Source organism: Lindgomyces ingoldianus (assembly GCF_010093535.1).
Source record: "Lindgomyces ingoldianus strain ATCC 200398 unplaced genomic scaffold BDR25scaffold_44, whole genome shotgun sequence".
Classification (NCBI taxonomy): domain Eukaryota; kingdom Fungi; phylum Ascomycota; class Dothideomycetes; order Pleosporales; family Lindgomycetaceae; genus Lindgomyces; species Lindgomyces ingoldianus.
This window is the reverse complement of record NW_022985205.1, coordinates 371,119-399,044: the sequence shown is the minus strand read 5'-3', so window position 1 is coordinate 399,044 and position 27,926 is coordinate 371,119. Positions and strand designations below refer to the sequence as shown.

The window sequence follows — 27,926 nt, the reverse complement described above, 5'->3', positions numbered from 1 at the left end:
GCACATGCAGCGCACAGCTCTGTATAATTTTTTGGGGGAGTTAGTAGGCGTGTATAGCGCTACACAAAGGGTTATTCCGTACAGCTACGTAGCTAGTAGCAGGTATTCTGGTGCGATACGTTGGAGAAATGCTGGCGCTGGTACAGGAACTTCTAATCAGTTGAGCTGGGTAAGCCTGGTGTTGTATATTACCTTAATTGCATTTGCGATCCAAAGCCTACACCAATCAAACAATGGCTATCAACTTATGATCAGAGAACTCCTTGATATGCAGGGGTATTTCAGTAGCTATGCAATCCCAAATGCCACGAGACGCCAGTCCATCTCCGCACTGAAGCAACCACCTCTCAAGAACGTACAACAGTCCCAAAAATCTCCCAAACCCGCAACGAAAAGCCAACGCATGTTTTCCAGATATGCACTAAGTAGTCCACCCCCTAAACACTCACGAAAGGCCCAACAAAGTCCCGCAAAATGGCGACAAGCTCGTCTTCTCGGCCTAACTGAACCCAAAGAGCCTCTTCTACCCCTTGGAACCTTTTCAATGCTTCTCTCTCGCCTGGACTAAGATACTTGTCTTCGTTGCCAACGACATCTGATCGCTCCGCTTTCGCCAGCAGCTCCTTCACTTGCTCCTTCTCGAATGCCAGACGCTGCATTAGGCGAACCATACCTTTGTAGGTATCATGCAGCAGTTTTTCGCGCGTACGCTGCAGATCAAACCACGCCAAGTGCCACGAGAGCTTAGACTCTCGACGATCAACCTTAGGAATCTCTTGTGTCTGGACGAAGCCTTTCATAGCTAGATCAGAAACGATGGCCCGAATATCATTCGGATTCATCATCATTGCCTCGCCCATCTCCATTTCGTCCAGTCTTCCCTTCTTTTTGAGCGCTCGGACCAACTTCACACCTAGCTTATCTGCCCTCGTCCCAATGGTGTTGTCGACTTCGCGCTGAATCATTGTTTTCGCGATTTTGTCGTATTCGATGTGCCATTCAGTGCATTTGCCATTGAGACTGGAGTGCCAGGTGACGAAGTTGAACGGGTCAAAGGAGAGTTGCCAGATGTGTTTCTCGATCAATTGGAGTCTCTGTTTGAAGGGGATATCAAATGGTTTTATAGGCGGTGCGATGTTCCCTTTTTCTTCAATGCGGTGACCGGGGACGACCTCTAACACGGCCTCTGGGTCAAGCCCTTCACAGAGGTCAAGATGCCTGCTGAGGATCTTGACAATATCTTTTGCAGTGATGAGCAGGCTGGGATCCACATAGGTAGCAGCAGCAGGATCCGGACGAACGTAGGGATCTGGCCATGGCTCGTAGCAACGCGGCTGGTTGTATTCGAGCGTCCAGAGCATAGCTTCGTATATTTTGGCCGTCACTTTGCTGAGTCGCTTCTCGACAAGACGGACAAGGTGTTCAGTGCGCATGGCGACAGAAAGTTTCTCCATGTTGACACGGACGACAAGGGTTTCCTACAAGCTATAAGTGAAAGATTCATTACCAAGCCTGGCATCTTACATCAAGCTCAGGGACATCATCTTGAGGGCCTGGGTGGTTTCTAGGAGTCCACTGGTCCACGCCCATCGTTTTCAGGCGCTTGCTCGACCGATCGAGCTCCCGGTCCTCGCGTTTACGCTTGCGAGACTGGCAGTGTGGTGCTGCCAGCGCCTCGTCACGGATCCTCCGCTTGCGCCGTGCAACTTGCCCTACAAGATTATCTTTGTCTTTTGTTCCAGTGGGCATATTGCCATGATATTCCTCTTCGAGGATCTCTTGTCGCGCAATTTCATGGGTATCACCAGGTGAAAGGTAGTGGGCTGCATTGACTCTGACGATCCATCCATTCAACATTAGGAGGTGGATTAGCTCATGAAGCTCTGCAATAGTGCGAATGTTGTTTTCATCCTCCTCAGCGTCGGCCATCTCGTGGTCATGCGAGGCGTTAGTGTCTGACACTCTCTTCGCCTTATTGTTCACAGAGCTGTTCGCGACATTATTATTAGGAAGGAAGGTGTTTTCCTTCTTAGCCCCATTTGTTTTGGAACCACTGTTCGTCATTGGTCCATCGCCATTCGTAAGAGAATGAAGGGAATGGTTCGCGACTTCCAATTCATCCGGAAGCTCTTGGCGCCTGCCATTAACGGCGGCGCTTCCCCCATTAGTCAGTGTAGCTAGGCCGATTTTGCTCGAGGTTTCTGCCGATCCTTCAATACCATACGCTGCAGCCTTCGGTAGTGTACTGCCATTGGCTTCTCCGTCCTCCGATTCGTTGTCGCTATCCGTGTCTGGAGGCGGGAAATAGGCGTTGTTCAAGTCTGCTACGCTAGCGTGGCCAAATGTCACGAGGTTGAGAAGGATGTTGGAGGCCTTCTTGCCATAGCGGTGTTCAATCATCGAAGCCATTCGCCCATAGCGAAGCAGAGAATACGCCTGCTGCCAATCGATTTCATAGAAGGTAACACGGGGGTCGGCGGCGTAGTGGAAGATGAGGTGCTGCTGGATGAGGGTGACAAGACCATGTTTGATTTGCTTTCCGGTTAGATAAGAGGCACGGGCAAGTGCTGCGAGGGTGGATCGGCCCGTTCGACAGAGGACAGAAAAGACTTTCTGGGGGAGAGTGAGCTGGACACATTCACGCTGAGCTTCCGGAGGGTGAAGTCGCGACAGGTGGGGCAGAATTCGCGACACTTCAGGGACAGAGCAGTAAGCACTTACCGACGCGAGCTCGCCATACTGGTCGTTAACAAGAAGAATGCAGAGCTCCTGCAGAATCTGGGGCTCGTTAGCTGTGATTCATCCCCACTTGACACCAGAGGTAGCTTACTGGGGGATCGCGCTGGAGCGGAGGCATGGTAAGAAGAAAAGGGAGGCTATATCTCGAGGCAGCACGGCTCCCTCCGTCGCGACATGGAGAAAGAGAGAATGGGGGAGTGATGAAGAGCAATTCGAAGAGAGAAATTGAAGGCCTTTCAGTGAAGGCGGAAATCTGGCGGGGTTTGGCCGACAATTACCCGTAGGGTTAGCACCCGAGCAAATCGCTCAGGCCTGAGATCATGAACCTTCACCCCATCTCGATTCACAGCTCCCAATTCCATCCATTGTCCGCCCCTCACGCCTCCCAGCCCCGCAGCACGGCGCCCGCTCCACCATGTTTCCCCGTTCGACTGTGTGCCGCGGCGCGCAGCGTGCTCTTCGACGGCAAGCCGCCCACCCGGCACAGCGCCGAGGGCTCGCTGCCCCGGCCTCAGGATCGTTCCAGTACCAGTCGGGCGAGGCCAAGGGCGTCAAGTTTGCGAGCAGAGACTTCGCCGGACCCACCACGACGCTGGCACTGGTGTCCAAGGCCGGCACCCGATACCAGCCGCTTCCTGGGCTGACGGAAGGACTGGAGCAGTTCGCATTCCGGGTATGCCATTGAGCAACACTACTCCTTGACGGAGCTTCGCTGACGCTCAATTGGGCTGCAGAGCACCGAACGAAGGTCGACATTGCGCATTGTCCGCGAGTCCGAGCTTCTTGGAGCCGAATTGAATGCCTACCACACCCGCGAGAATCTCATCCTCGAAGCTAAGTTCCTCCGCGATGACCTGCCCTACTTTGTTGAGCTCCTCGGGGAGGTTGCCTCTTCGACAAAATATCTCCGTATGTCTATTTGGCCGTCCAGTTGAAGTGCAAATGATTGACAGCTCTAGCGTGGGCCTTCAACGAAGAAGTCATTCCCCTCATCCACATGGCCCACAAGAAATTCCTGGCCAGCCCAGTCGACATGGCCGTCAACTCCGCCCACAGCCTCGCTTTCCACCGTGGTCTCGGGACCCCCACCGCATCCGCCGCCCCCACTCCCTACACCAAATACCTCGACCCAGACACTATCGAGGCCTTCTCCAAGTATGCCTACGCCAAGCCCAACTTCGCCATAGTTGCCAATGGCGCCGAGCAGGCCGAGCTTGCGAAATGGGTAGACCAGTTCTTCGACAATGCACCTGCCTCATTTTCAGGCGAAGTCCCCGGCGGAGCACCGTCAAAGTACTTCGGAGGAGAAGAGCGTATTGCCCACGACGGTGGTAATGCAATGGTCATTGCATTCCCTGGCTCAAGCTCCTCTACCGGCCAGTTTTACAAGCCTGAAATTGCCGTCCTCGGATCTCTACTCGGCGGCCAGTCAAGCATCAAGTGGTCTCCTGGCTTCTCTCTCCTTTCCAAGGCTGCTGCATCCCCGAGCACCCACGTCAAAACTACAAGTGCCATCTACTCTGACGCAGGTCTGCTCTACACCACAATCACCGGCTCCGGAGCCAACGTCCGAAAGACTGCAGTTGCCGCCGTGGAAACCATCAAGAAGGTCGCCGCCGGCGAGATTACCAAGGAGGAAATCCAGAAGGCAAAGGCGGCTGCCAAGTTCAAGGAGCTGGAGCACGGCCAGGACATACTCGCTGGTCTCGAGCTTACTGGCGCGGGCTTGGTGCATGGCAGCAAGGCTTACCAGATTGATGAAGTTGCGAAGGCCATTGACGGTGTTTCGGAGGCAAAGGTCAAGGAGGTAGGACAACCCCAACCCCCAATCATTTTCCCATATCTCATATACTAATGTTCGCTACAGGCCGCCAAATCATTACTCGACAACAAAGCCTCAGTATCCGCGGTCGGTGATCTCTTCCTGCTACCATATGCCGAGGACTTGGGGCTCAAAGTGTAAATATCGCTTGATGTTGACTGAAACGGGAAGGAGAGCAAAATTTTGGTCGCTTGGGGGAATGCATGGATGGATGTGTACCATTACTCTGTGATTAGGATCAGATCAGATCAGATAGAAGTGTTTTATATGAAGAATATCATTTTGCTTTTCTGATGTCTTGCATAGCAGCACTTGGAAGAATGACTATTGCACAACGCTAATTGGCCGAAGCCTGCAGTGCGGACACACGTGAGAGGGTGCTGAATCCGTGGTGCACGGACCAACAAATCACGTCCTCACTCAACAAGCAAACAACGACATCATTGATCCTCCCCGCCGGGACTCGAACTCCTCTACACCCACAACCCCGCCCACACATCCTCAAACCACCCACTCCCGCCCAAGCAGAAGGGAGTCTTTCGCGAAGCCCGGCGTGCATCCACAATGGCAGGCGGTAAAACCCTTTACCCACGCGGCACCCTCAAGAAGATCGTCAAGGCAAATACAAATCAGAAATTAAGCAAAAATGTGGATATCCTCGTACGTCACCTTACACCGCCCCTAAAATAAATAGAGAAAGGCATTTTGAATATTAGGTTAACTAATGAGGCGGTTGATAGATCTTTCTGAACTACGCGCTGTTCTTACAGGAGTAAGTGTAGCTTCCGCCCTACTTCAACATTCCCTCCTCTCCCTCTACAAACCACCGCAGAAACTTGATCGGGGATGGATGTCCGTAGCGACATAGGCCCGCCCAGATTATACAAGACTATCCATGCGGTTAACTGCGCGGATGTACTTGTACATACAAGCACATCTATCCACAAATCCTGCCCCCACCATGCTCAAATCTATAAACACACCAGCTAACACACCCAAAACAGCCTTATTAAGGAAGCTGGAATCGCATCTAAACAATCTGGCGAGCGCGTGATCACAGCCCGAAGCATACGCAAGGTGCGCGCGGATTGTTTGGCGAAGTTCGCGGGATAATGCCATTACGAAGATGCGTATTGCTAATCTATGGAGACTTTGTGGCAGGATATGGACGGGTGTCAGGGCGAGAAATAAGGAGTGCTGTTGTGGGAAGTGGGGTGGGACGGGACGGACTTCTCACTCGTCTCCGACGATCAAGGTGCAGGCCGTTCAGGTGTGTCTGATGTGCAGATACAAGAGAAGACGGTGGATCAATGACTGCTAGAGGATGGAAGATGGTGTTTTGGCGTTTTGGCGTGCGGAATGAATGGACGGGTGGTTATGGACGGATTGTAAGGGACGGACAGGTGGATATACCCATACCCACACCGATTCGACAGACAGATACCCAAAATGCAGGTTATGCTACTTAATTAATCGCTTCATACGTATGCAACCCCAGGAGACTCTTAAATCCACCAAACCATGAGCATCGTCCAGATTTGATATCACATCAGAATTACCTCTAGTTTCTACAACCTTATACACATCCCACTTTAAACCGCATCCCTTTGCTAGAACCGAAACTCTCAGAAAGTCCCCTCCCCACCTACCCCTTAACAACCTTCCCAACAACCCACCCCTCTGCATACCTCTTTCCCGTCCCAATTCCCGGGATCTCCACCTTAACCCCCAACTCCAACCCCAACCTCATTCCCCCTTCCGCTTTCCTCTTTCCGCCCGCTTTCCCACCCCCTACCTCTTTCAATGCACCTTTCACCCCAGCAGCCCCCACCCCAAGCGCCACACAACTCGCCAGCACACCCTGCACCTCCCTCCCCCAATCCCGCTCCACACCCCCCGCTCTCGCCTTCTTCGCACCCGCCTTCTTAACACTCGCAAACGCCTCCTTGGCATCCCTCACACACGCATCTATCTCTTTCCACAGCCTGCCCCCACTCCCCCCATCCGCAACCTCTTTCCAAAACCCCGCATCCGGGGCTACATAGTCACCAAACGGCCTTACCCTTTCTCTAAACTCCTCAAACGGCAAAACCTCCGGCGGCTGCAGTGTAAGAAACGGTTTCATACGAAGTTCATACCTTAGAGTTTCGGAGCTGAATGGCCGGTTCGGGATAGGAAGGAGACGGAGATACATCAGCAGGGTATAGAAGTGAAAAAGTGCGGTGCTAAGAGACCATATACCGGTGGCTCCTGCGTGAAGCGTTTGCAAATATCCAATACTTTCCTCCACCTCGGCTGCTTTGGGGAGGTCTGGTTCGACGCACGAGAGCAGGCATCGATGTCGGTATTGTAGGTGCGCGAGGATGTTGGATAACAGGTCTCGTCTTCTCGATGAGACGGTAGATAAAAAGAAGTATTGTCCAGCGTACTCGTCCGGGAGGTAAATGTCCTGTTCGAATCCCAAAAGGATCATTTTCTCAAGCATCGTTAGTTTCTTAGCATATGTCCAGCTTGTTAGCGGATACGCTAACACTTGGTCCTGAACCTGGGTTCCCATTTCTTCCAGCGTGGCGTGGATGTCTTCGTCCACAATCCCGGCGTCGTTTTGAAGCTGGTCCCAACTAATAATAACGTGTCCGAGCATGCGACGTAGGCGACAGCGGTTTTGGCCAAGGGCCGTCCAGAATTCGAGATAGGGTTGTCCGGAGCGTTCGATGAATTCGTCAATATACAGCGCAAGTTGGAGACGGGGGGGTTTTGGAAGCATTAAATTTCGCGGGGGTGACAGAGTCCAGTTTGTGGGGTCGAGGAGGGGAGATGCTGGAAGCACGAGTGTGCGGAGGTCGGCTAGAGGGATCGAGGTTGTTGCGTTTAGGGTTGTGGGATGGAAGAGGAGAGTTGCGAGGTAGGATCTAGAGTATGGAAGAGGTGTGGGGTTTCGAGATGCGTAGGCCCATAGGAAGGATTGGTATTCGAGGGGATCCGGTTCCAGCCTTGTGAAGTGCGTGGCTTCTTCGCAGTCGAGACAGAGTTGTTTGAGGGTCTGGAAGGCATCTGCGAAATCGAGTTCTACGATTGGACGGGGAGGGACGGTGCTAGCGAGCCGACGTTGGAGTTTTGTACTGAAAGCTCCTGGAACAGATTTTCCGAGCTGGTGGGTAGCGTTGAGGCTGATGAGGTTTGAGAAGATTGGTGGCCAGGATTTGTCGAGGCGCTCGATTGGGCTGTGGAAGTCTAAGGCTACGAGGAAATCCTTCCGAAAGTTAAGGCGGGCTATTAAAGCTTCTTGGAGCGCTAAATTCATTTCTAAATCCGTGCTATGAAGGTTAGTAAGCTTCTTATCAATAGAACAGACATGTAAAACCGGAAGAGCACTCACTCTTCCATCCGCTCCACCGCAGCATCTAGCTCCCTCGAAAATACATCCACCGGCGTGCCAACAAAAAGCACCCGATTATACGTATGTGTACAGAAATCCTCTTCTTCATAGTAATCCCTACTCGTGACCTTTGCATTGACAAAATCACAGCACTTGATTAGTGCAAGACAGTATGCTCTCAGTACTTCTAGCAGCACACCCGGCCTCTTATTATCGGGCGGCCCATCTCGGTAGAACTGCGCTTGCTCAAAAGTCTTCGGTTCAGGCCAAAGCAGTTTGTCAATATACACCGAGGTGAAGAGCGTTTGGGATAGTGGGTATCCTCTATGCCAAGCCATTTCGTAAGAGAGGAGTTGGTCCATGATGCCGATTACTTCTTCTGGAAGGAGAGGAGCAAGAGTATCGTAGGCGTCTTCAAGGGTCTCCCCCGGCTGGAGGAAACCACTGTCCATTTTAGGGTCCATGATCTTAAATGTGAGGTCAGGATTAGTAGCAAATCTGGGGGTAGAAATACTCACTTCAAGAGCCCCGATGGACTCGAAGAGCGTGAAGTACTCATCTTTGACTAGCTGGCCAGTATCTAGAGCTATAACATCAATTAGCGACCCATACAGCCAATCTTGGTCGGGGAGACGAATTTGATAATTTGGCAGAGCACGTGACTGTTGACTAGCTCAAGTAAAATCCCCGGATCCATAAAACTCAATGAGAGGAAAGTAAAAAAAAAACCCACGAACCGCTACAGGCCCTAATAAACTTTTCGGTAATATCACGAAATGTTGGCTGGGGGGCAGGATGGAAGGCCTGCCTCAAAGGTAGGTCGGCCGGAGGAGATCGCAGGTCGGAGCTCGCGCCATCTTTTGCAGAACCAGAGTAGTGTCAGTATTTCCCGCAACGTGAGAATAATGAATAGGGTAATAGACCTGATATATTAAGAGACTTGACAACAGCTGTAGATTCTCCGGATGTTGTGCCATGGTTCTCTGCCATGTTGTGTGGAAGGAGTGGTTGCCAATGCGGCAAAGGATTTAAGACAGCCGAGTTCCATGCAGCTGCGACAAGTCCGCAAAGAGCTCACTGCAGTGCAATTCCCAGACAAGGAACGGCCACAGCATCACGACTTGCACAATTACATACAATCATATATGGCAATACATTGAAGCTCAAAAGTTTTTGTGCATTGGCTATTTTTCGCAGCCCTTTCGCGGGGTTTTCGATAGAGTACAGAATATACAGATCCGTCTATCCATCAACCCGAATAGCTTTCCCGCCCCACTCCATCCCATTTCCTTCCTTCCACTGCTGGTTTTCGGTGTATGTGTGTCTACGAGCTAGAAGATGAGCTCGCCTGCTCTGCCATCGCCGCCTCATTCGCACTCGCAAGGTTCTTAGTCTCGCCCTGCTTTCCGTTCTGTTTTCCATCAGCCTCTGCGCCAACGGCCATCAGACTCTCATAGTATTGCAACTCACCTCCCACTTAGCAAACCTCAGATCCATCTCTCCCCTCCGCTCAACAGCAACTCGCTGATCCTCCTTGAGGGAACGGCGCACGACGCGAGATGCGACTGCGACATAGCGGTTGTATCTAGGAACCGAGTCAATTGAGATGCGTCGGCGGGACAGGGGGAGGAGAGGACTACGTGAGGCCGGCGGCTTTCCAGGCGAATGCCATTGCGATGACTGGAGGTGTGGTTGAGGGGTTTGGTAGGTTGTGGTTGGGTAGGTGGGTGGGTGATGGTGTCGAGCTTGAGGGTTGCCGAGAGATTTCGGGCAGAGCTGGAGATTTCCGGGCACGTGACCTGATCGGACATATCGACAGGCGGATGCGATTGAGCAAGTTGAACGGGGATTTTGTACAAGGATGATTTATTTTCATAATGCATGATTTGGATTTAGGTTTCTTATAACTGCATGGCATTGCATTTCAGATTTCATACCAGAAACCCAACTCTATCGTGACACCAAGCATCTAGCCTTAGTAGCTACCCGTAGGAAGTGAATCGACAGCAGTCCGCTATCCGAGATCATCCTCACGAATCCGTCTCCATTGCATCACCGCCCTCGTCATCTCCACCTTCCCGATTCTCGAACGTCGCATCCAGCCACTCAGCGATGTCCTGACCCTCATATAGGGCGAAGTTCTCTCCAATGCCACCAATGCCGACACTCGTGTTATCTACCGTAAGCTCCTTGTCCTGGCTCAGACTCTCCTTCAACGCCCTCAACGCATGCTTGATCAACTCCTCCCGTCCACAGCCCCCAAAGCTATCCAGATGCCTCTCAAGATACGTCCTTGCCATCTGACTCCTGGCACCGATCCCACACGCAACCATCTCCTGCGTAACCCCGCTCGGCTGGAATTCGAACAGATGTGGACCCTTGCTATCCACGCCCGCAATCAGCAGGCCTACACCATAGGGTCGCTTGCCGTACTGCTGCGTGTTCGTCTGCGCGCGGTCGGCGATGCGCAGGGTGATTTCGGAGAGCGGGATTGCGCGGTCGTACGTCAGACGTGAGGCGAGTGATTGCTGTTTCATGAAGTTGGAGAGGACGCGGGCGTCGGAGGCGAGGCCGGCGAGTGCGATGCCGTAGTGGCTGTCTATTGGGATGATTTTCTTTTGGTACGAAGAGAGCTCTTCTGCATTGCGCTGGATTAAGATGTTAGATTTGGGGTGGCTGATTGGGATTGGGGAGGCGGACCTTGATCGCGGCTAGCACGGCGTGGGTCTTGCTCACAATGCCTACGACGACGGAACCTTGCTTCACAGCTTCTGATGCATATTCGACTTGGAAGATGCGACCTTGTGGTGAGCTGAAAGTGTCAATAAGCGCAAACACGGTTGGTTGTGAACACATACAAGGTCACCGAATCGTTGTCATAGTTGTTTCTGAACATGGTGAATGCCGAAGCTGTGATTTGACGGCGGGGGGAGCGGTGGAATCAAGTAGGAGAGGGGTTGATGTAGCTCAAGGAGATTGGGCGGCCTTGAGGAAGGTGAAAGAGTAGAAGAGAGAGACGTGGATTGCGGGTAAACAGCTTCAGTTGGTGTGTTTGTGGGTGTCCAAGGCACCTCTGAAGTTACGAAGCTTCGCGAGCTCCAAACGGCCCGAGCGCGGAACGAGCAGGGATCCGCAACCCCAGCCTCATCGGCGCTACGCAACCTCAACCTCACCACATTCACTCCCGGCAACCCCTCTAGCACCGCTTTGCAGCCTGTAACTACTCGTCTTCTCATATACTAGTGTCTCTCTGAGCTCCGGCGCCCGTCCTCCCCCATCAGCAATCCCTCCAGCCCTAGGCTCCCACCACCAGCTATGGCAGGGCTAAAGACCATCATTGCGCTTTCATTCGTATGTCTGCGTCCTCTACACCCCTCCCCTCCCCTCCCTGCCATTCTAACTTGTCCCCCAGGTCCTAGCAATCGGTTTCCTGCTTGTTATCCTCTCGGCCGCCCTCTACCACAACTACCTAACCCTGCTAGTCGTGGCCACTTATGTGATCGCGCCGCTACCAAATTGGATCTGCGGACGCGCCGCAAACCCCGACGACTTCATGGAGTCGTCTGGCTCGGGGGTCATTGATTTTGGGCGATTCTTGACAGGCTTCCTTGTCGTTATGGGGATCGGTAAGACTAGCCCTACACAGCCCCGCTCTCAGCTCTACGCTTGGAAATAGTAGATGGGATAGGGAGAAGGGATTTTTGTTGATGGGATGTGTGCATGCCTGCTAATATGAAATCGCAGCTCTTCCAGCGTTACTGTACCACTCAGCGCAGATTCTAGGCGGCGCCATGGTCATGTCGATTATTGGTGGTTTACTGATTTACGGAACCATCATTAGCTTCACGCTGTTCTTCCAGGAAGAGCAAGAATTCTGACTAGGCCAGGAAGGGGAGGAATGAGGGGAAAGGGTACGAAGATGTGGAACTCCCGTTAGAAAGACCACCTTCGTCTCGGACGCCGTGTTGCGCTGGAGTGGCACGCTCGGCCTCGTTTAGGCACGGGTTTGTGTGAGAATTAATGACTTTGGTCCTGAAGTATGGAGTACGGAAGGGTTTCTTTTGGAGTGGGATACTTGTGTATGAATATAGGGCTTATGTTGCATTTGTTCTATTGAAGATATAGCACGGCATATCCAACTTGTCCAACTGCGATCGTTGGTGCTGTAAATGGATGATTTGACACAAAAAACTGTCCACTACGCCTTCCAGTTAATTGTACATATAAGAGAAAATGCTCAAACGTGATATGGTGAAACCGTGGATATACTATTGATATCACACATCTCGACGTGCTGCGCCACACTTCAGCCGTTGTCCACTCTTCTCCAAGATATCTCCTGTGTGCTCAAAGAGCAAGGTTGTAAGTATACTCATCCTCCATATTCTGCGCAACCCAGAGCACAGCAGAACTACTCTTGAGTTAGCAATCAAATTCCCAGCCCAACACAGCCTTGCCCGTTCGACTCACCTAAGCATAACCAGCCCATTCGCAACCACATTCCCCACTCCCATCCAGATCGTCGGCCACGTGTACTCCGGCACCACATACTTCAATACGAGAATCACAACGCTCCCCGCCAGCCCGCCTGCCAGCAACGCAAACCCCAGAAACAGCACCAGGCGCGCCTTCCACGCAACCCCGTTCCCGGAGTAACTAAAGCTGTCGGCGGACAGCCGTGATTTGTCGATCGAGTTGATGACGAGCATGCCGAGTGCGGAGCAGATCCCCGGGATCCAGTCTACGAAGGTGATGTGCACGGGGGGGTCGGACGGGTTCATGGCGGATTTGGAGAAGACGGCGCAGTCGATTAAGAGATAGAACCCTAGGGAGAACTAGGGATACACGATCAGCCACTCTTCTCTCACTCCAATATTTGGGAGTAGAGGGGAAGAGGCGACGGGGGAGAGGTTAGCCTACCAACGCTCCAGCTGTATAGACGCCGAAGGTCCTGGTGTTCGCGCTGTTCAGCCAGGCTGGCCTGGGGAAGCGGAAGAGGCGGTGGGAGGACATGTTGGTGTTGCTTTGCTATGTAAGAGCAGACAGTAAGAGGTCGTGGGAATGAAGTTGTCGAGCTGTGGACTCGTAGTGTTCTGTTCTGTAGAGCTGTCGTTGCTGGCTACGGCTATGCGAGGCTGGGGGCTGGGGTGTCGTCAACGCGTGCCAAGACCGCGGCGTTTCGACATCCCGATCGCTGTCTGCGCTTAGAGAAAAGTTCAGACACTGAGGAGGAAACCTGCATCTCTTCACCACTGGGTTTAGGATTTTGTAATGGCGCCCACGCGCCCCTCAAATAGCGCAAAAGGCAAAGGGAAATCACCCAGCCCCTTAAAAAAGTCCTCAAGGTCCTCAAAGCCCACCAAACCCGGCGCAGCGCCCACCGGCATCTCAAAGCGCAAGTCTAAAAATCTCTCGCTCGCCAAGCCTGGCGGAGCGCAAAAGACAAAGTCCAAATCTAAACTCACCGACGGCAAGAGAAAGAAGCGTGTATACTCCGAGGCCGAGCTCGATATCCCAAAACTGAATGGGATTGTTCCCGCCGGAATCGCAAAGCCGAAAGGTCAGAAGAAAGGCAAGAAGTTTGTGGATGATGCGGAGAGTATGATGGCGATTATGAGTATGGTGAATGCGGAGAAGGAGGGGCATATTGAGAGTAAAATTATGAAGGCTAGGCAGTGGGAGGAGGTGCGGGAAGCGAAGAGGAAGGAGATGGAGAAGCGAAGTGAAGTTAAGAAGGCGCAATTTGTGAGTATAGCTTTAGTTTGCTGAAGGTACTTGCTGAACGTATCCGTGGGTGTGTGCTAATTGTTAGCAGGAGGTGACTAAGCAGAGTTTGAAGAAGAAGCGGAAGGGGAGGCAGTCGGATCCTGTGAGCGTGGAAAATGTCGAGAACGCGCCACCTGAAACTACGAAGCCAAAGAAGAAGAGGGTGTCTTTTGGATGATAAGAATATAGTGCCATTGCTGCAGGTCTAGGCCTACGTTGGGATTTCCATGGTCTATACATTCCAGACTCCAGAACTCCTCCACCTTTGATCATAACGGAAGAATTAGCCGCCTATGGGACGGGTCGAAAATCGGATACTTGTTGGCCGGTACAACACTTCCATTGGTCTCTCTACTTTCTCTTGGTGCGGCCAGGTCGATGTCCTGCATCTTCTTCAAAAATTCTGCTACCGCACTCGCGAACCACCTCTCTCCACCCAATTGGAACCAACTCAAATGCCCGCCCCAGTTGGTGGTGCAGAGTACGGTGTAAGGGTTCTGCTTGAACTCTTCGTACGGGATTGCCTCAATGGAAGAGACCTATGTATATTAGGACAAATCGTTTGAATTGGTGGAAGCAGCGTACTGGGTCATCTTCAGCATTGATCCCGAGGAAAGGAATCTTAATGGCGGTCACTGCATCGCAGGACTGAGCATCCCGATAATATGCTCCTTCAGTAGGATAACCCCATGTGGGAGCCTGTACATGCCTAACGCCCAAGATATCAGCAAGGACTCTATCAGTAGGAGTCGTTAACCCACCTGTCGAATTCATACAGATACCTGCATGCTCTAACCTTCTCCCGGTCGATTTTCGGATTCTTCAATATCTCCTCCTTGTGCATGTCGTATAGCTTCTGCAAGTTTTTGCACAATGTCCTCGAATAAACCTCCCGCCCTAAATACGTCCTACTCAGTGCATGATGGCATACCTCTAAATTCCAGGGATTCGAACACACAACTGCAGCTTTGAGCTCGCAGCTTGCGCCCTCTTCACCAACATAATTCGTCAGCACATTCGCCCCTAGCGAAAAGCCAACAGCATACAACGGGCGATTCGGAAATGTCTCTCTCAGCCAGCCCACCGCCTGCCGAATATCCCACGTTGATCTCGCGTTGTACAGCTGGGGACTCGTGATCTTGACCCCAGCACACCCCCTTGAATTCACCACGCAAGCCTCCCAACCCGCATCTTGAAGGGGCGCTACAACCTGTCTTAAATAAACTTCATGAGATCCTCCGGTTAGCCCGTGCAAGCAAATAACCATCGGCTTCTCATCCTCAGAACGAATCATTTCTAACTCCCCATCTTCAAAATACGTAGTCCGTTCCGGAAGCTCCGGATCCTCAGGGCTAGATTCGCGGACAACAATGTCGATGCCGAATTGTCCGGGATAGACAGAGTGCGTGGATTGGAAGATATGGCGTTTATAGTAGATCGTGGGCCCGGCGTCTTTGACGGCAGTCCAGACTGTCTGGAGGTGGCCGTTGAAGAGTAGGGGATTTAATCTACAGGGAGGGATCACTGCTTTAGAGAGGGATGAAAGAGAGGTTTTGGAACCGGATTTTGTGGTGAGGGTTATGGAGGAGTTGTGATGGGTGTATGTTGTCTTGGCATGGCCGATTAGCCAAGACATGTTGGATTGCTGAGTCTTGGTGTGGTGGCTCCAGGCCTGAGAAGTGAAGACGCCGTTCTAAATGCTGAATTACCAAACCACGCAGTTGTTAAAAAGCGGAGAAGAAAAGTTGCAGTAGGGTTTTCCCACGATCTCTCTGAGCACCTGCTCTGTCAAAGCCTCGGTCCGCCCCCACTATGACGATTGGCCTCTCAAACGCGCTAGCCGCCCATCCGCGGACGCGTTCACGCCGCCCAGACATCGTGACATCGTCGCAATCCTCGCTCTCCGCATTCATCCCCCAGTAAGCACCCTTCACGATGCGCTGAACGCCCAACCACCACCGGTGATCCTCGCTCTCCTCTACACCCTACACAATGGATCCCCGGTACCAGTGGCCTCCACAGGCGCCCCCGAACAGCCAATATGCACCTCCTGCGCCGCCGCAAAATGGCTATCAAGCAAACGGCTACGGGCCTCAGTACCCTCAACAACCTCTGCAGCAAGCTTATTCACAGTCGCAACCGGCTTTGAGCAATCCTCGCATGGTTATTGCGCCCAGAGCGAGCCACTATGAGACCATGCAGGATGAAATGAGAGTCCAACCACGGACTTTGAAACCGCAGGTTGTGATACCTGCTAAACCCCACGCTGGAATTCCTCACATGCAGAACCCAAAGATTAGGCAAGTTCAAGTACCAGTACAGAGGCCGGTCCAGAGGGCAGGCAGTGGAGGCGTGGGCAACAGAGACTTGATCAATGTTCGCCCGGCCCAGGCTCCGGTATCGAAATCAGTACACAGATCGCAATCGCACCAGGAGAATCCGCCGAAGTATCAGCAGAGAACGCAGAGTATGTCGTCCTCGAGCCAGCATCGCGCCCCGCTGCAACCGCATGCGACACCCCAGAAGCGCGCCCCGTCTCAATCTTCGTCCAGCCAGCATCGGACCTCTTCGCTGCCGCATACGTCGTCTCAACAGCGATCGCATCCACAGGTCGTGATTAAGAAGCAGACGCCGCAATCGACACCTACCCCGTCGAGGACGCAGCATGCGCCGCCACCGAATCCTCTTCCGACCGACTTCTCAGTCCTGCTGCTTTCCATGGCAGATGAATATATCAATGCAGCGCGGGGTATGGGTCCGATTGCAGCCATGGTTCAGAGGGAGGCGGATCTGGAGCAATACTATAAACTAATGGCGACCGGCCTTGGGTGCATGGAGGCTGTCTTGAAGAAGTACAACCAAGCGCCGCGTGATGAAGCAAAGCTGAGACTTCGATATGCGAGTTTGCTTGTGGAAGAGACGGACAACGAGGTCGAGATTGAGGATGTCCTGATCAAAGGGATTGCTTTGTGTCAAAGGAGTCGTCTGATCGATCTAAAGTATAGTATGCAGCATCTGCAGGCACGATATCAGTTCAAGAGCAATCATCGCGCTGCGCTGAAGTCTCTAGATCAGCCTATTTCAGAGACAGAGACGTAAGCTGGCCCCCTAAACTAAAAATGACGCAATTAACGTCTTTCAGGTTCCAACATATCCCCTGGGTGTATGCTTTCCGCTTCCTGAAAGTCTCTCTAGCGCTGCAAGTCCCTGGTCGTCCAGAAACAGCATCCGCTCTACAGCAATTACACGCCGTAGCAAACCATGCCGAGAGACGTGGTGACCGCGCTATCTACGTCACGTGCTCTGCCATGGAAGCCATGATTCACCTCCGAACCTCAGCACCAGATCACCTAGAGCATGCCCAACGAGCCATTGCTGCTGCACGGAGCCTCCAGCTCCAGACTACGACGAAGCAGCTCGGCCAGATTGCAGCCTTGGTAGATAGCATAGACATTGCGTGTAGTTTGCAGCAAGGCATGCCGGATCTTACCAAAATGTCCGCGCTACAAAAGAAGGTAGACTCTGAACCTGGTCCTGCTAATGGAGTCTTCTCGGTCTTAATTGAAAAGAGCTTTGGGGGTAACACAACTCTGTTTACTGGTGGTATCTTACGAAAGGCTCAAGATGGAAGAGATGAGCTGACGCTGTCATGGTTGCCCAAGAACGACCTGAAGATGTTGGCGTATTATCTTAGTGGGATGACGTCGCTACCGCATGATAAAGGTGTAAGCTATCTACAGGAAGGCTTCAAGTTAACTCAAGGTATGTCATTTGAGAGAATCGCTCTTTCCCGAGGCTGATCCGGTCTAGACGCCCTTCAACGACAGCCTTCATATGCAATGTCTATTCCACATGCACTCAGCAACAGAAAATGGATTATGAGCCTCGACTGGCAAGTCAAGTTCGCCCTGGCTCTCGTTGCATGCTATCAGGACGATAGAGCTACCGCCCAAACAGCCTTGTCTTATCTCCGCAAACAAGAAATCCAGGCACACTTCAATTTCACAGAAACCTACAATCGGCTCACCACGTATCTCTCTGGCCTTCTCGACCAAAGCAAAGGCTCCCTCGACTCCGCTCTATCAACCTACCAATCCCCTCTCTTCGCCCTACCAGATGCAGGTGGCGCCCACACAGACTTCGCCACCGACATTGCCATCCTCGCAACCATGAACCGCATCCTTATCATCCGAAACTCCAGCCATCCCAAACACTTCCTCACCAACACACTGTTCAGCCAACTTGAGCCCCTCTGCGTTAATCACTCAAACAAATTCATTGAAGGCGCCTTCCGTATCATCCGCGCCCTCACAACCGAAGACTCCTCTATCAACCGCCAAAAAACCCTCATCCACAACGCACTCAGCCACTCGCAGAAGCTACAAAACGGACAGTTCATCACGATGTGTCTGAATTATATGACCAGCAGATTCTTTGCAGATACGATCGGCGACCAGGCGATCAAGAGTGTGAGGGCCGCGAGGAGTATGGCGAAACAGAGTAAGAGCTTGCTTTGGCAGGCTGTTGCGTATGGTCTTTGTATGAGGACATTTCAGAATAATGGACTGTACCAAGATGCGGCGCAGAGTCAGCAGGCGTTTGAGGCTGTGAGAGAGATGTTACCCGGACCATTGAAAGGAGATATGGGTGAAGATGAGGATGCAGATGCAGACGCAGACGCAGATGCAGATGCAGACGGAGATATTGAGATGGAGTGAATGGTGAGTGGGTGGGCAGTGGGCTTTTCTTCGCTTCGGCTCGGACTACATTGGAATGGATGCATTGGCGGCGTTGGAACACCTCTCACATTACATCACATCACAGCATGGCGTTATTTGTTGCTTTGTTGGTCTTCCCCTCTGGCGACAGATATCATCTGAGATGGGTAAAAGCTCGGCGCGGATTTTTCAAATCTTCCCAGATCTCATTCAAATGTCGTATGGATGGATGAGCGGATGGAGGGTATGGGATCTTTGTTCAGTTTCGGGACAAGATTTGCACAACTGAGGTGGTATGGTTGTGCATTTACGGGGACTCACTTCTGGTCCAAGGATCGGCCTTATCACAGGTCCTAGTTTAAAGCTTTCATGAAGGGGTATGGTACTGTTGGTAGGATATATTTAGCGCTAGTATGGCTGCCACCAGGTAATTACTTGTTGAGACTCGAATTCCGAATACGGTGGTAGTCACAATACATACTCAGGTCATGTCTTTCAGCTTTAGCTACCTTCTACTTCTTCTTGTTCTTCGTCTTTTCTACTATAAAAACTCCACTCTCATTTCCTACCGCTGTTCTCCTTAGTTTAGCTTTTTTTCAGTACCAGCTTCATTCCCTGCCCCTTCAACCGTCCACTTCAACAGCAACTCCTCAACGATCTTATCGCCAGGCTAGTCTACCTTCCGCATTCCCTCCTCATCTTCCCCTTTCTCTTCCTTCTTCTCCTCTTTCTTCTCCTTCTTCTCTCTCTTTCCCCCCTTCCCACCAATCAAACCTCCAAATATATTCGCCTTCTTTCTTCCCTTCGAGCTCCTACTCCTTCCCGACGACGAATCAAATCCTGCGTCGCCCCTACCAAATAACCCCAGAAACATTTTAGGTCTCTTCCTTCTCCACAAGCTACTACTTGTTTCCGTGCATACTTCCCCGTCTGAGTCATCCATCTTATCATATGTGACTGTACTAGGTAGAAGCACGAATGACAGAGCCCTGAGACGGCGTTTCCAGGCTGGCTCTTCACGCAAATTGACGTATGGCGATGAGGGTCGCGGTTCTGGGAAGATGAGGTCGTCGTCAAGGACCGCGAAGCCTCCCGGAGGCGGTGGGGGAGGTAGAGCGGGAGGGATAACTCCGCCGGCTTTCATCTTCCCTTTCCCATTTTTTTCAACATCATAACCAGGAGTTATCATCGGTCTCGCATCTGCATCTGCATCCACATCCACGCCTACCGCTCCTAGTGACGGCGGCTTTCCATCCCGCCCTTCAACGTATTTCCGCATTTGTTTCAATGAGTGGGATATATGATCACTGTTCGGGGGCCACATCATCATCGTAACGGACCATCCGGGTTCGATTACTGATTCCCAGACTTGTGGGAGGATAATGGTGTTGTCGGGGCCGACGAGGTCGTAGTGGCCTTCTTGTACGGCATAGGCGAGGGTAGGGATGGGGAGGAAGGCACAAGAGATTAGGGTTTCGATGCCCTGGTTCTTTGTGTCAGTATCAATGGATTCTTCATCTGTGAAACATGGTATATGTAGGATACTCACCTTCCATGTGCTAACCAAATGAAGCGGGAACTGAAACTTCCTGCCTACAGCGTCTTTAAAATCAATGCTCTCTTTCTTCTCACTACCGTCTTTAGGCTGCATCCTTGCAGCAAGTTCCTTCGCAGTCGCCTTGTTTGCAACCTCAGCTGTTTTCCTAGCCCTCTTTTTCACTAGGAGAGCAGCTTCGAGAGACGATCTTCGGGCCTGCACTGCTTTTTTGCCTTGCACGTTTACGAGATGGTCGATTCTTTCCGTTACTATCCTGACCAGTTCTTTCTCCTCGGCCTTGCCTTTGCCTTTCCCTCTTACTAGCAGTGTAAATTCACTTTCGCCCACTGCGTCATCCCCTCCCCATCCTCTCCCTCTCGCCCTTGGTGCCGTAGTAACCCACATAATCCCCTGCACTTCCAACTCCCCCAAACAGTCAACAACTTCTCCCTTTCCCACATTTCAATATGCAACAAATCTGCGCCAACCTCACTAACGTGATCCAGCACTAATCGCCGTTGGTAGGCATTCAATTGTTTCAGGAGATCGAGGGGTTGGCTGGGTGTGGATATGTGTTGTTCGAGATGGGCATGCAGGTCGGCGACTGATAGAGTTAGGCGGTGGATGGAGAGGGAAGGATCCAGGCCGGTGGTTAGGCCGGGGAGGGGGCTGGTTGTCCAGGCGTAGAGGGAGGGGGACGGTGATGGGGGTAGGGAGGGGAAAGAGGGATCTTGACTGCCGTCTTCTTGCATGATTTTGCCGAATTCGGAAGAGTCTAATTCGGATATTTGATCCGAGTCTTGGGGTCGGTGTGTTGAGCGCGAAGCAGGGGTTTTGGAAGGGCCTCCTCTAGGTGATGCGGATCGGGGGGTTTCTGGTGGAATAGAGGGGAGGGGAAATGTAGATAGAGTTTGGGCGGCTGTATCGATGGTATTTTTGTGTGGAAAGTTCGCAGCGGCTTTAACACTCCTAGGTTCGAGTGTTGGAAACCCTGAATTCGGTTCGTGCGTAGTGGTAGGCTTGGGAATGCTGTCAATCATTTTACGGTCTGTAATTTTGGCCACCTGAGTCTCTGAGTGCATTTCCGTTGTTCCAGTGACTTCGATATCCAAGAGTTCCTCCTTCTTTTCGATGGTTTCTAGGGTGTTTGGAAGACGAGGGGGTCTATTCGAGTAGTAGGGAAGTTTTTTGTTTCAAATTCGCATCTATCTTCATCTTTGCCAGCAGGTTTTTGAGATTCGCCTTCTTTTTCGGGGTCCTTCTCTTCTATTGAAGGCTCTTTGTCTTGTTCCTTAGTCTGTTTTCCTATATTGTTATTATCTTTCAAAGACTCCCCGCTCTTTTCATTTGACAAATCAGCAACTTCATCCTCGTCAATCCCTCTTAACCTATCGCCTTTCTTCCCGTCCTCTCCACCCTTTCCCGCAAACTTCTTGAACAACCTCATCCCCCTTCCCATTTTCTCATCCCCCACATATAAAGCTCCAGCCTCCCTCCTCGCCGCCCCCGCCCCACCCCTCTCCAACCTCACAATAACCTCTCTCATCCCCCTCCTCTCCTCCTCCCCCACCACCCTCCCCTCAACCCCCTTCTCCGCCAACGCCAAACTCGCCACCGCTACCATCAACAACAAATTACCTTTTGAATCCCTAAGATCCATCCTCAGCTCATCAAATTTGGGCTGCAAAAAAGGCCATTTCGCGCGCTCTGATTTCGACAATTTGATTTTATACCCTCCACCTGTCACTGGTTTTAGGTTAGTGAGTTGCTTGCACGGGCCAGGGACTCGGCAACTTGTGTGAAGATCCTGGAACAGTGGTGGAGCGCGACTTGGATGTCGCGGAGGCTAGTGGTGCTGAAGATAGAGCGGTGTGTCCTATCGGGACCGAGTTTGGGGGAGGCTAGGTCTTTGAGTTGGTTTCTAAAATCCCTAATATCAGTAGGGGCACGTGGGTGATTATTAATATCGGGGTGGTTGTGGTCATCGTACAGAATCCCACAGGTACTTGAAATATCGTTTGCAATACTCTCAATCCGTTCATGCGCGGTAGCAACGGTTTCTGCGAGCGCGAATAATGCGATCGAGACTTTGACTCCGGCGGCTGTGATGCCTACCACGGATGCTGTGACGCTGAGTGGATCGGCCATTTCCGTGCCGACGGTGTCATTCTATGCATGTACGGTTTGCAAATATTATGGGCAGTTATCAGATGCCAGCAGGAAATCTTCTTGAATCGAAAGTAAATGAGCCATGATTTTGCTAGAGTTATAGCAATGGAGTAAGATAGGATGAGGTAGGATTTCCTCAGCCACCCATACCATACAGGGTTGAGTTGGGGGCTGAAACATGTTACTCATCAGCAGCCGCCGTGGAACTCCTCCAAGATGGATCGCATTCTGGTTCTTTTTAGTGCATGATTCAAATGTCTTGGAATAATGAGAACGAGAACCTAGTAGTTAACATGATCGTGGGAGCAAAAGACCTTTCTGCTCCATAAGATCATTACCTCCACTAAGATCGAAAAATCAATGTTCCCACCTTCTCACAACCCATACAAAGGCCTTCCTTCAAGCAACTTCTTATGGGCCTAAAAAATCCTCGTGATACCTCTCAAAACCAGAACTAACAACAACAAATTCCTAGCCCTTAGCAAGTCATGACCCAGACCCTGTGCTACGCCTAGGATATGGAATTGAAACAACGCAAGCCTTGTATTGAACATCTTGTGAATTTCTAGCTTCTATTGTTTGAAGTCTAGCGGTGACAAGTAAAGATTCCGGATCCAAAGTATTCGGACGCGCAATAGGACACGTCGATCATGTGTAGGCTAGAGTCGACTCGAGGATTCTGTCACTCCGGATCTCCTAATTGCAGGAGGTTTTGGTATCGCGTGTGTCAAATGGTTTTAGATTTGGGGTGGCGGATTTGAATACTATCGGCGCATGCTAAAGTGGTTGAGCGCTGAGAGGGAGTGGAATATAAGGGGTCGCCGTTGCAGTGGAAGCGGAGATGACTGTGGCGGGGAAGATAGGATCGGTGCCGGCGGTCACATAGACTAGTTCGGCTAGGCGAATGGAGTATAGGGAGCTCAACTCTCTAAGACGTCGAGCTCTAAACACCATTTTGCGAGCGAGGTTAGTTTGTTTGGAAGTTAGAGTTTTACCACAGATTTCACTGATGATTGTGTTAAGCATAGCACGAACTCGCAACATCCTGGTGGACATGCTGAATGAGAAACAATACGCACCGAATCATATACTGAGGAGAACGTTATACTCGAGAGCTCCACTCTCAGGATAGCCGCCTCACCCTGCTGACTAGTTGTGCTGGAGTAGAACATCCAACACACATCTCATAGAACGACTAACGCTGGCCAAAATATTCCATGGCATAATTGTACAGGGCGGACGGTTCTTACCTGGGGTTTCCGAGAAGTTGCTGAAGAAAAGAAGGGGTTCAAGAAGTCTTTCCAGCAGCATCGCAGAGAAGAGTAAGCGCGACATTTAAACATATGCCCCTTACCGTCGTTTCTCCTCCTCTTGTAACGCTTCTTTCTTTCCTTCTTCTTCGTTTTAGAACACCCCTTCCTTTTGGAGCTTGTCTTCCTTTTGCGGAGCTTCCTCCTAATTGAGTCGATATGAGGGCTGCTTGACTAGCTTAACCTTTTGATTTAACTTCCCTGAGAGTGCTATGCAGAAGATCGCTGAGCAATAGCCCCCTTTGTTTTTGGGTAAGAGTCCAGTGTGCGTAACTCCAACCTTTTACACCAACGTGCTTGCTTGTCCTGGACTTACACCTTCGCCGCTAGGAGTTTACTTCCTAGTTCATCCCTAGGACTCGAGGAATTCTAGAACTTGAAAATTCACGACTCCTCCAAGGTGCCCTTTGACCCGGTTGCGGATTCGGCATAGATCATTATTCAAGGCGAAGTTGCTCGTCCGTAGCCTCCATAGTTTTAAAAGCAATGCTCTGCACAGACGCGATAGTTGGACAAGATGTGAACATGTCGAGTGGAAACGTTTAGAGAGGTGCGGTTCTGCCCATTATGTAAGTGGAAAGCTGAACACCACATCAACAAGATCCATGACGATTGTGAGAAACAAGAGGAAAATGGAACCAATGTGATTCTGGGTCAAGGTATAAAATGGGGCTCACTGGAGAGATCCATGGTGGTCGTGGAAGACGAAGCAAAATCCACAACACAAAACGCAGCCTATCCGTACAATACACACCGCCTTGCCGGCGCACCGCAGGAGGGTTGAGATTCACACAAGGCAATAAACGTTCGCCTTGGGGTTTCTGAGGGCGTGAAAAGCAAATTTGGTAACGCTTCGAGTATTTTTGGCTCAGAGCCATGATTGGCCGCGCAACGGGGATAGCCTACTAGGCGGCAATGGAAACCTGACTGTACCTAGGCAAGCTAAGTCCTAGAGTTCGCCAAGAGCTGAGTAAAGGCCAAATAACGTTCCTAGAATGCAATGTTCAAGCTAAGATTAAGCCACAAGCAGTATCTGAAACAAAAATGACAGCTTCAAATGATAGCGAATGGCCCAGGACAGGATTCAGAGGAGAACGAGGAGCTGTGACACAGGGGTAAATAAGACACAATTGGCTCGAAGGATACAGAACTCCTTGAATCAGAAGCAGAACGAAAAGCAAGAAAGACATGCAGGTGCTGGTCAGTAAAGTGACAACCTTATTCATTGCTTCATGTTTGCCTACAACGGGGGAAAGCGCCATAAGTGCTACGTTGTTGGTGCGTCCCTAATTGATGACTTGAAGTGTTCCTGAGGGTTTCAGTGGCAAGTAGGTGGCGCAGGGAAGATTGGTGAATAATGTGGCCGAGGCTGAAATGTCTTGGCACCCCGGACCTTGCGTTTCCCCGCAAACCTCCGCACATCTCTATTCCCACCACCACGACTGAGTCCCTGCGAGTCATCAGCATGTCTCTACCGCTACAACCGAAGAATGTCTATATAGCATTTCAATTAAACAATTATAGCCAATTATTATATCTTCATCGTTGAATGCTGCCCAATCTCACTCTTCAAGATACTTCCCTCTAAAGAACTGAATAGTCAGTTGATCCTCTCCAACATCAAACATGTCAAGCATGAATTTCTCCATCCCACCCGATCTCCAGCAATACCTCATAGACCTTGATGCCTTCATTGAGAAAAAAATCAACCCTCTCCAAAACCGCGACGACAACAACCGCTTCTTCGACCATCGTCGTGAGCACGCTCGCACCGACTGGGACAACGGCGGACTCCCGCGGCCAGAATGGGAAGCACTTCTCAGAGAATCTAAGAAGCTTGCCGATGAAGCTGGATTCTACCGACTATCCCTGCCGAAGGAGTACGGTGGCCAAAACTCGAGTGATGGCAGGGGAAGTAATCTGTGGATGGCAGTGATAAGGGAACATCTTGCGAGCAAGGGGTTGGGGTTATTTAATGATTTGCAGAATGAACATAGCATGGTGGGGAACTTTCCCACGATAATCATGCTCTTGCATTTTGGCAATACGGCGCAGAAAGAGGAGTATATTGGCGGGCAGTTGGATGGAAATGTGCGGATTACATTTGGGTTAACGGAGCCGGGCCACGGGAGTGATGCTACGCATATGGCGGCGAAAGCGCGGCCCGAGAAGCGGAATGGTGTGGATGGATACGTGTTGAATGGGTATAAGAAGTGGCAGACGGGTATGCATGCGGCGACCCATTGCTTTATTTTTGCGAGAACAAGTGGAATGAGTGGAGAAGCTACGGGGATTACTTGTTTTATTGTTCCTAGGAACAGCCCTGGGCTCAATGCTGATAGCTATGAATGGTACGAAGTCACTCTTCTTATCCTCATCTTCGTCATTGTGCGGATCCGGATACTGATATGAGGAGCAGGACCCTCAACATGCCCACTGACCACGCCACCGTCTCCATAAACGACGTCTGGGTCCCTGCGACCTCTATTCTTGGTGCTCTCGACCATGGCCTCGGCGTCGCCCAAGCCTTCGTACACGAAAACCGCATTCGACAAGCTGCTTCTTCTCTCGGTGCTGCCGTGTACTGCGTCCAACAATCCGTACAATACGCCAACGACCGCGCGCCCTTCGGCACACCCCTTTCCCACAACCAAGGCATTCAATTCCCACTTGTAGAACTGCACACCCAATGCGAAATGCTACGGCAACTCATCCGCAAAACCGCTCTAGAAATGGATTCAATGCCGCATGTGGAAGTCGAGAAGAAAATTGGCGATAAAGTCTCCATGTGTAATTACTGGGCGAACAGGCTATGCTGTGAGGCTGCGGATAGAGCGATTCAGGTTCATGGTGGAAATGGGTATTCGAGACATTTTCCGTTCGAGCATATTTGGAGACATCATAGACGTTACCGCATTACGGAAGGGAGTGAGGAGATTCAGATGAGGAAGGTGGCCGCGTATTTGTTTGGTTTTGGTGGGAGGAAGACCTTGAAGGATGCAAGGGCTGGGGAGGCTAAACTCTGAGTGAGCGAGGGAGTGGTGGTCTGCTTGTAAATATATTGAATTGATGGCCTCCGGGAGTTCGGTGGTGATAATGTTGCGGGGATCGAGCCGAGAACTACCTGAACATTGCCGACAGAATGGTTGGATGGATGTAGAACAGTGCCCTAACAACGCAAAGGCTAACCCTTTTACAAATTAGTTCAGCTGTGTTTTAAGATCGAGATGTGAACTTTACTGGACCCCTTAGCAGCGTTTGCAATGTAGGGACAAGACTATCCGCCAAGAATTAAAAGATGCAGCATCATTCCACCATCACCCCAAAATCCACACTTTTGCCCGATAAAACCACGCCTTCAACAACCTATTCAGCCCCGGCATGGCGTCTCTTTCCGTAACAACCGGCAACAAAACCACAATAGCTAGGAACCAGATCCCAAACCCTCCTATCCAAAGGCCTAGAATACGATAATCCAGCTTCTGGGTTTGGGAATCCTCGTCTGGAACATCTGGAAGGGGTTTTGGAGGTAGGGCTTTGTGATGCTGGTGGTCTGGAGGAGTTGAGTGTGGGATTGATGGGAGGGGCTTTCGTTTGGCGGAGTTTGGGAGTGGAGGACTGGATGGATTGGATTGATTAGACTGGGCATTTTGGAAGTTGTTCCGATATCGTAAGTTATATTCTGAGACGTTCATCTTGGACAGCGAGGGCTTGGTTCTAGGCTAATTCCGTGGTGTGTTTATACAGGGGTTTTCTGGTGGTGGTGTCATGGTCGCACGTGCAAGGAAACGTGGTTGAGGCAAGCTATTCTGTGCTAGGCCTAAATAGATCTAGCAAGTATATGTCACGTGGAAATGATCTTCACCTTTGTAGGTCACGAGGTTAATCTGGATATAAGAACTCCTTTTAATGATCCTAAGCTTGAATGAGGTTGAAAATATTATCCAGTTGTTTGAGGTAAGCAATGGATCCTGGTAATGACATTGTATTTGAGAAGTGATCAATATTATGACCCTGCTCCTCTCAGGCTAATCTTCTTTGTCTGTGCCCCTTTAGATATTGATATTACTGATCCTAAGCTTATGCAGACATAATTATGCAACGCTCCTTTTATAGCATTATATTTTATTGCCTGTCCATTGAATTAGTGATCAAAGGAGCAAGGTTTGGTTGCGGCGGCGAGAAACAGTCAAAAATCCATGATCTGCTCCACAAGGTCTCCAAAGCATTTTAAATCAAGAAGCCGGGGCGGCAGTAGATGCAGCGCTGAAGATATCCGTTTCCTGCCAAGTGTGGCCATCGAATCATCGGATTTAGAAGATTTGTCCAAAACAACAGAATCTAGCTCGTCGTCTTTGATATTCCCGGAAGAAAGGTCGACTAACTCACTAGGTTCGTCGCTAGACGTGCTAAGTCTTTGGTTAGAGGGTGTAGAGAGATCTTGAAGTAAGGGGTTAGCTATGTCTAGAGAAGAACGAAGGGAAAG

At 50.9% G+C, this 27,926-nt stretch overlaps 15 protein-coding genes across 15 annotated transcripts; 6 read left to right on the top strand and 9 right to left on the bottom strand.

Moving 5' to 3' along the window:
* Nucleotides 1-326: 326 nt before the first annotated feature.
* On the bottom strand, nt 327-2,923 carry BDR25DRAFT_271643 (uncharacterized protein). The gene is made up of 5 exons (XM_033687266.1): nt 2,831-2,923; nt 2,722-2,778; nt 2,220-2,613; nt 1,540-2,108; nt 327-1,478 (listed from the first exon to the last, which is right to left on the bottom strand). The coding sequence occupies exons 1-5, from the start codon at nt 2,855-2,857 to the stop codon at nt 438-440; spliced, it is 2,088 nt and encodes a 695-aa protein (XP_033541469.1). The 5' UTR covers nt 2,858-2,923; the 3' UTR covers nt 327-437.
* A 151-nt stretch (nt 2,924-3,074) lies between these two features.
* Nucleotides 3,075-4,854, top strand: BDR25DRAFT_271639 (LuxS/MPP-like metallohydrolase). Its single transcript, XM_033687265.1, has 4 exons — nt 3,075-3,412; nt 3,474-3,648; nt 3,699-4,546; nt 4,607-4,854. Exons 1-4 carry the CDS (start codon nt 3,155-3,157, stop codon nt 4,700-4,702), a joined length of 1,377 nt encoding a protein of 458 aa, XP_033541468.1. The 5' UTR covers nt 3,075-3,154; the 3' UTR covers nt 4,703-4,854.
* Nucleotides 4,855-5,125: 271 nt separating this feature from the next.
* BDR25DRAFT_296575 (uncharacterized protein) lies at nt 5,126-5,967 on the top strand (the record flags this gene model as incomplete). The annotated part of the gene is made up of 3 exons (XM_033688936.1): nt 5,126-5,221; nt 5,302-5,333; nt 5,566-5,967. The coding sequence occupies 3 exons, from the start codon at nt 5,126-5,128 to the stop codon at nt 5,672-5,674; spliced, it is 237 nt and encodes a 78-aa protein (XP_033541467.1). The 3' UTR covers nt 5,675-5,967.
* A 239-nt stretch (nt 5,968-6,206) lies between these two features.
* Nucleotides 6,207-8,930, bottom strand: BDR25DRAFT_337414 (amino-acid N-acetyltransferas-like protein subunit Mak10; the record flags this gene model as incomplete). The annotated part of the gene is made up of 5 exons (XM_033693188.1): nt 6,207-7,878; nt 7,941-8,407; nt 8,459-8,526; nt 8,678-8,797; nt 8,864-8,930. 5 exons carry the CDS (start codon nt 8,928-8,930, stop codon nt 6,207-6,209), a joined length of 2,394 nt encoding a protein of 797 aa, XP_033541466.1.
* Nucleotides 8,931-9,096: 166 nt separating this feature from the next.
* Nucleotides 9,097-9,677, bottom strand: BDR25DRAFT_307140 (uncharacterized protein). The gene is made up of 3 exons (XM_033690784.1): nt 9,581-9,677; nt 9,411-9,525; nt 9,097-9,351 (listed from the first exon to the last, which is right to left on the bottom strand). Exons 1-3 carry the CDS (start codon nt 9,610-9,612, stop codon nt 9,265-9,267), a joined length of 234 nt encoding a protein of 77 aa, XP_033541465.1. The 5' UTR covers nt 9,613-9,677; the 3' UTR covers nt 9,097-9,264.
* Nucleotides 9,678-9,837: 160 nt separating this feature from the next.
* Nucleotides 9,838-11,001, bottom strand: BDR25DRAFT_296570 (N-terminal nucleophile aminohydrolase). Its single transcript, XM_033688935.1, has 3 exons — nt 10,799-11,001; nt 10,641-10,752; nt 9,838-10,588 (listed from the first exon to the last, which is right to left on the bottom strand). Exons 1-3 carry the CDS (start codon nt 10,834-10,836, stop codon nt 9,971-9,973), a joined length of 768 nt encoding a protein of 255 aa, XP_033541464.1. The 5' UTR covers nt 10,837-11,001; the 3' UTR covers nt 9,838-9,970.
* Nucleotides 11,002-11,107: 106 nt separating this feature from the next.
* Nucleotides 11,108-12,128, top strand: BDR25DRAFT_307138 (vacuolar protein sorting 55). Its single transcript, XM_033690783.1, has 3 exons — nt 11,108-11,291; nt 11,353-11,566; nt 11,685-12,128. The coding sequence occupies exons 1-3, from the start codon at nt 11,256-11,258 to the stop codon at nt 11,816-11,818; spliced, it is 384 nt and encodes a 127-aa protein (XP_033541463.1). The 5' UTR covers nt 11,108-11,255; the 3' UTR covers nt 11,819-12,128.
* Nucleotides 12,039-13,052, bottom strand: BDR25DRAFT_296564 (UPF0220-domain-containing protein). Its single transcript, XM_033688934.1, has 3 exons — nt 12,861-13,052; nt 12,411-12,775; nt 12,039-12,351 (listed from the first exon to the last, which is right to left on the bottom strand). Exons 1-3 carry the CDS (start codon nt 12,951-12,953, stop codon nt 12,288-12,290), a joined length of 522 nt encoding a protein of 173 aa, XP_033541462.1. The 5' UTR covers nt 12,954-13,052; the 3' UTR covers nt 12,039-12,287.
* A 159-nt stretch (nt 13,053-13,211) lies between these two features.
* Nucleotides 13,212-13,791, top strand: BDR25DRAFT_185228 (uncharacterized protein; the record flags this gene model as incomplete). The annotated part of the gene is made up of 2 exons (XM_033684244.1): nt 13,212-13,685; nt 13,756-13,791. Coding segments are annotated over 2 exons (510 nt in total), but the record flags the coding sequence as incomplete, so codon positions are not given.
* Nucleotides 13,792-13,955: 164 nt separating this feature from the next.
* BDR25DRAFT_271620 (medium-chain fatty acid ethyl ester synthase/esterase 1) lies at nt 13,956-15,426 on the bottom strand. The gene is made up of 3 exons (XM_033687264.1): nt 14,468-15,426; nt 14,292-14,415; nt 13,956-14,245 (listed from the first exon to the last, which is right to left on the bottom strand). The coding sequence occupies exons 1-3, from the start codon at nt 15,340-15,342 to the stop codon at nt 13,976-13,978; spliced, it is 1,269 nt and encodes a 422-aa protein (XP_033541460.1). The 5' UTR covers nt 15,343-15,426; the 3' UTR covers nt 13,956-13,975.
* Nucleotides 15,427-15,628: 202 nt separating this feature from the next.
* On the top strand, nt 15,629-18,842 carry BDR25DRAFT_296555 (uncharacterized protein). The gene is made up of 3 exons (XM_033688933.1): nt 15,629-16,801; nt 16,849-17,468; nt 17,517-18,842. Exons 1-3 carry the CDS (start codon nt 15,699-15,701, stop codon nt 18,422-18,424), a joined length of 2,631 nt encoding a protein of 876 aa, XP_033541459.1. The 5' UTR covers nt 15,629-15,698; the 3' UTR covers nt 18,425-18,842.
* Nucleotides 18,843-19,769: 927 nt separating this feature from the next.
* BDR25DRAFT_241914 (uncharacterized protein) lies at nt 19,770-20,366 on the bottom strand (the record flags this gene model as incomplete). The annotated part of the gene is made up of 2 exons (XM_033685767.1): nt 19,770-19,907; nt 19,974-20,366. Coding segments are annotated over 2 exons (531 nt in total), but the record flags the coding sequence as incomplete, so codon positions are not given.
* Nucleotides 20,367-22,826: 2,460 nt separating this feature from the next.
* Nucleotides 22,827-23,441, bottom strand: BDR25DRAFT_361451 (uncharacterized protein; the record flags this gene model as incomplete). Its single annotated transcript, XM_033696420.1, has 4 exons — nt 22,827-22,907; nt 22,977-23,136; nt 23,166-23,313; nt 23,372-23,441. The coding sequence occupies 4 exons, from the start codon at nt 23,439-23,441 to the stop codon at nt 22,827-22,829; spliced, it is 459 nt and encodes a 152-aa protein (XP_033541457.1).
* Nucleotides 23,442-25,066: 1,625 nt separating this feature from the next.
* Nucleotides 25,067-26,624, top strand: BDR25DRAFT_296550 (acyl-CoA dehydrogenase NM domain-like protein; the record flags this gene model as incomplete). Its single annotated transcript, XM_033688932.1, has 2 exons — nt 25,067-25,791; nt 25,860-26,624. The coding sequence occupies 2 exons, from the start codon at nt 25,067-25,069 to the stop codon at nt 26,464-26,466; spliced, it is 1,332 nt and encodes a 443-aa protein (XP_033541456.1). The 3' UTR covers nt 26,467-26,624.
* BDR25DRAFT_95829 (uncharacterized protein) lies at nt 26,545-27,200 on the bottom strand. The gene is made up of 2 exons (XM_033699302.1): nt 26,686-27,200; nt 26,545-26,630 (listed from the first exon to the last, which is right to left on the bottom strand). Exon 1 carries the CDS (start codon nt 27,133-27,135, stop codon nt 26,758-26,760), a length of 378 nt encoding a protein of 125 aa, XP_033541455.1. The 5' UTR covers nt 27,136-27,200; the 3' UTR covers nt 26,545-26,630; nt 26,686-26,757.
* Between the last annotated feature and the right edge of the window lie 726 nt (nt 27,201-27,926).

What these genes read in the sequence shown, in the direction of transcription:
- BDR25DRAFT_271643 (XM_033687266.1), bottom strand. Translation starts at nt 2,857, where the DNA reads ATGCCTCCGCTCCAGCGCGATCCCCCA. An exon ending in CGCTCCAGCGCGATCCCCCA is followed by an intron (nt 2,779 to 2,830) that starts GTAAGCTACCTC and finishes AACGAGCCCCAG; the next exon opens with ATTCTGCAGGAGCTCTGCAT. An exon ending in AGTATGGCGAGCTCGCGTCG is followed by an intron (nt 2,614 to 2,721) that starts GTAAGTGCTTAC and finishes ACTCTCCCCCAG; the next exon opens with AAAGTCTTTTCTGTCCTCTG.
- BDR25DRAFT_271639 (XM_033687265.1), top strand. Translation starts at nt 3,155, where the DNA reads ATGTTTCCCCGTTCGACTGTGTGCCGCGGCGCGCAGCGTGCTCTTCGA. An exon ending in TGGAGCAGTTCGCATTCCGG is followed by an intron (nt 3,413 to 3,473) that starts GTATGCCATTGA and finishes ATTGGGCTGCAG; the next exon opens with AGCACCGAACGAAGGTCGAC. An exon ending in CGGAGGCAAAGGTCAAGGAG is followed by an intron (nt 4,547 to 4,606) that starts GTAGGACAACCC and finishes TGTTCGCTACAG; the next exon opens with GCCGCCAAATCATTACTCGA.
- BDR25DRAFT_307140 (XM_033690784.1), bottom strand. Translation starts at nt 9,612, where the DNA reads ATGGCATTCGCCTGGAAAGCCGCCGGCCTCAC. An exon ending in TGGAAAGCCGCCGGCCTCAC is followed by an intron (nt 9,526 to 9,580) that starts GTAGTCCTCTCC and finishes CTCGGTTCCTAG; the next exon opens with ATACAACCGCTATGTCGCAG. An exon ending in TGAGGTTTGCTAAGTGGGAG is followed by an intron (nt 9,352 to 9,410) that starts GTGAGTTGCAAT and finishes GATGGAAAACAG; the next exon opens with AACGGAAAGCAGGGCGAGAC.
- BDR25DRAFT_296570 (XM_033688935.1), bottom strand. Translation starts at nt 10,836, where the DNA reads ATGTTCAGAAACAACTATGACAACGATTCGGTGACCTT. An exon ending in GACAACGATTCGGTGACCTT is followed by an intron (nt 10,753 to 10,798) that starts GTATGTGTTCAC and finishes TGACACTTTCAG; the next exon opens with CTCACCACAAGGTCGCATCT. An exon ending in CCGTGCTAGCCGCGATCAAG is followed by an intron (nt 10,589 to 10,640) that starts GTCCGCCTCCCC and finishes ATCTTAATCCAG; the next exon opens with CGCAATGCAGAAGAGCTCTC.
- BDR25DRAFT_307138 (XM_033690783.1), top strand. Translation starts at nt 11,256, where the DNA reads ATGGCAGGGCTAAAGACCATCATTGCGCTTTCATTC. An exon ending in CCATCATTGCGCTTTCATTC is followed by an intron (nt 11,292 to 11,352) that starts GTATGTCTGCGT and finishes CTTGTCCCCCAG; the next exon opens with GTCCTAGCAATCGGTTTCCT. An exon ending in CCTTGTCGTTATGGGGATCG is followed by an intron (nt 11,567 to 11,684) that starts GTAAGACTAGCC and finishes ATGAAATCGCAG; the next exon opens with CTCTTCCAGCGTTACTGTAC.
- BDR25DRAFT_296564 (XM_033688934.1), bottom strand. Translation starts at nt 12,953, where the DNA reads ATGTCCTCCCACCGCCTCTTCCGCTTCCCCAGGCCAGCCTGGCTGAAC. An exon ending in TCTATACAGCTGGAGCGTTG is followed by an intron (nt 12,776 to 12,860) that starts GTAGGCTAACCT and finishes GTGTATCCCTAG; the next exon opens with TTCTCCCTAGGGTTCTATCT. An exon ending in AATGGGCTGGTTATGCTTAG is followed by an intron (nt 12,352 to 12,410) that starts GTGAGTCGAACG and finishes ACTCAAGAGTAG; the next exon opens with TTCTGCTGTGCTCTGGGTTG.
- BDR25DRAFT_271620 (XM_033687264.1), bottom strand. Translation starts at nt 15,342, where the DNA reads ATGTCTTGGCTAATCGGCCATGCCAAGACAACATACACCCATCACAAC. An exon ending in TATCTGTATGAATTCGACAG is followed by an intron (nt 14,416 to 14,467) that starts GTGGGTTAACGA and finishes CTTGGGCGTTAG; the next exon opens with GCATGTACAGGCTCCCACAT. An exon ending in TCAATGCTGAAGATGACCCA is followed by an intron (nt 14,246 to 14,291) that starts GTACGCTGCTTC and finishes TAATATACATAG; the next exon opens with GTCTCTTCCATTGAGGCAAT.
- BDR25DRAFT_296555 (XM_033688933.1), top strand. Translation starts at nt 15,699, where the DNA reads ATGGATCCCCGGTACCAGTGGCCTCCACAGGCGCCCCCGAACAGCCAA. An exon ending in CCTATTTCAGAGACAGAGAC is followed by an intron (nt 16,802 to 16,848) that starts GTAAGCTGGCCC and finishes AACGTCTTTCAG; the next exon opens with GTTCCAACATATCCCCTGGG. An exon ending in AGGCTTCAAGTTAACTCAAG is followed by an intron (nt 17,469 to 17,516) that starts GTATGTCATTTG and finishes GATCCGGTCTAG; the next exon opens with ACGCCCTTCAACGACAGCCT.
- BDR25DRAFT_95829 (XM_033699302.1), bottom strand. Translation starts at nt 27,135, where the DNA reads ATGAACGTCTCAGAATATAACTTACGATATCGGAACAACTTCCAAAAT.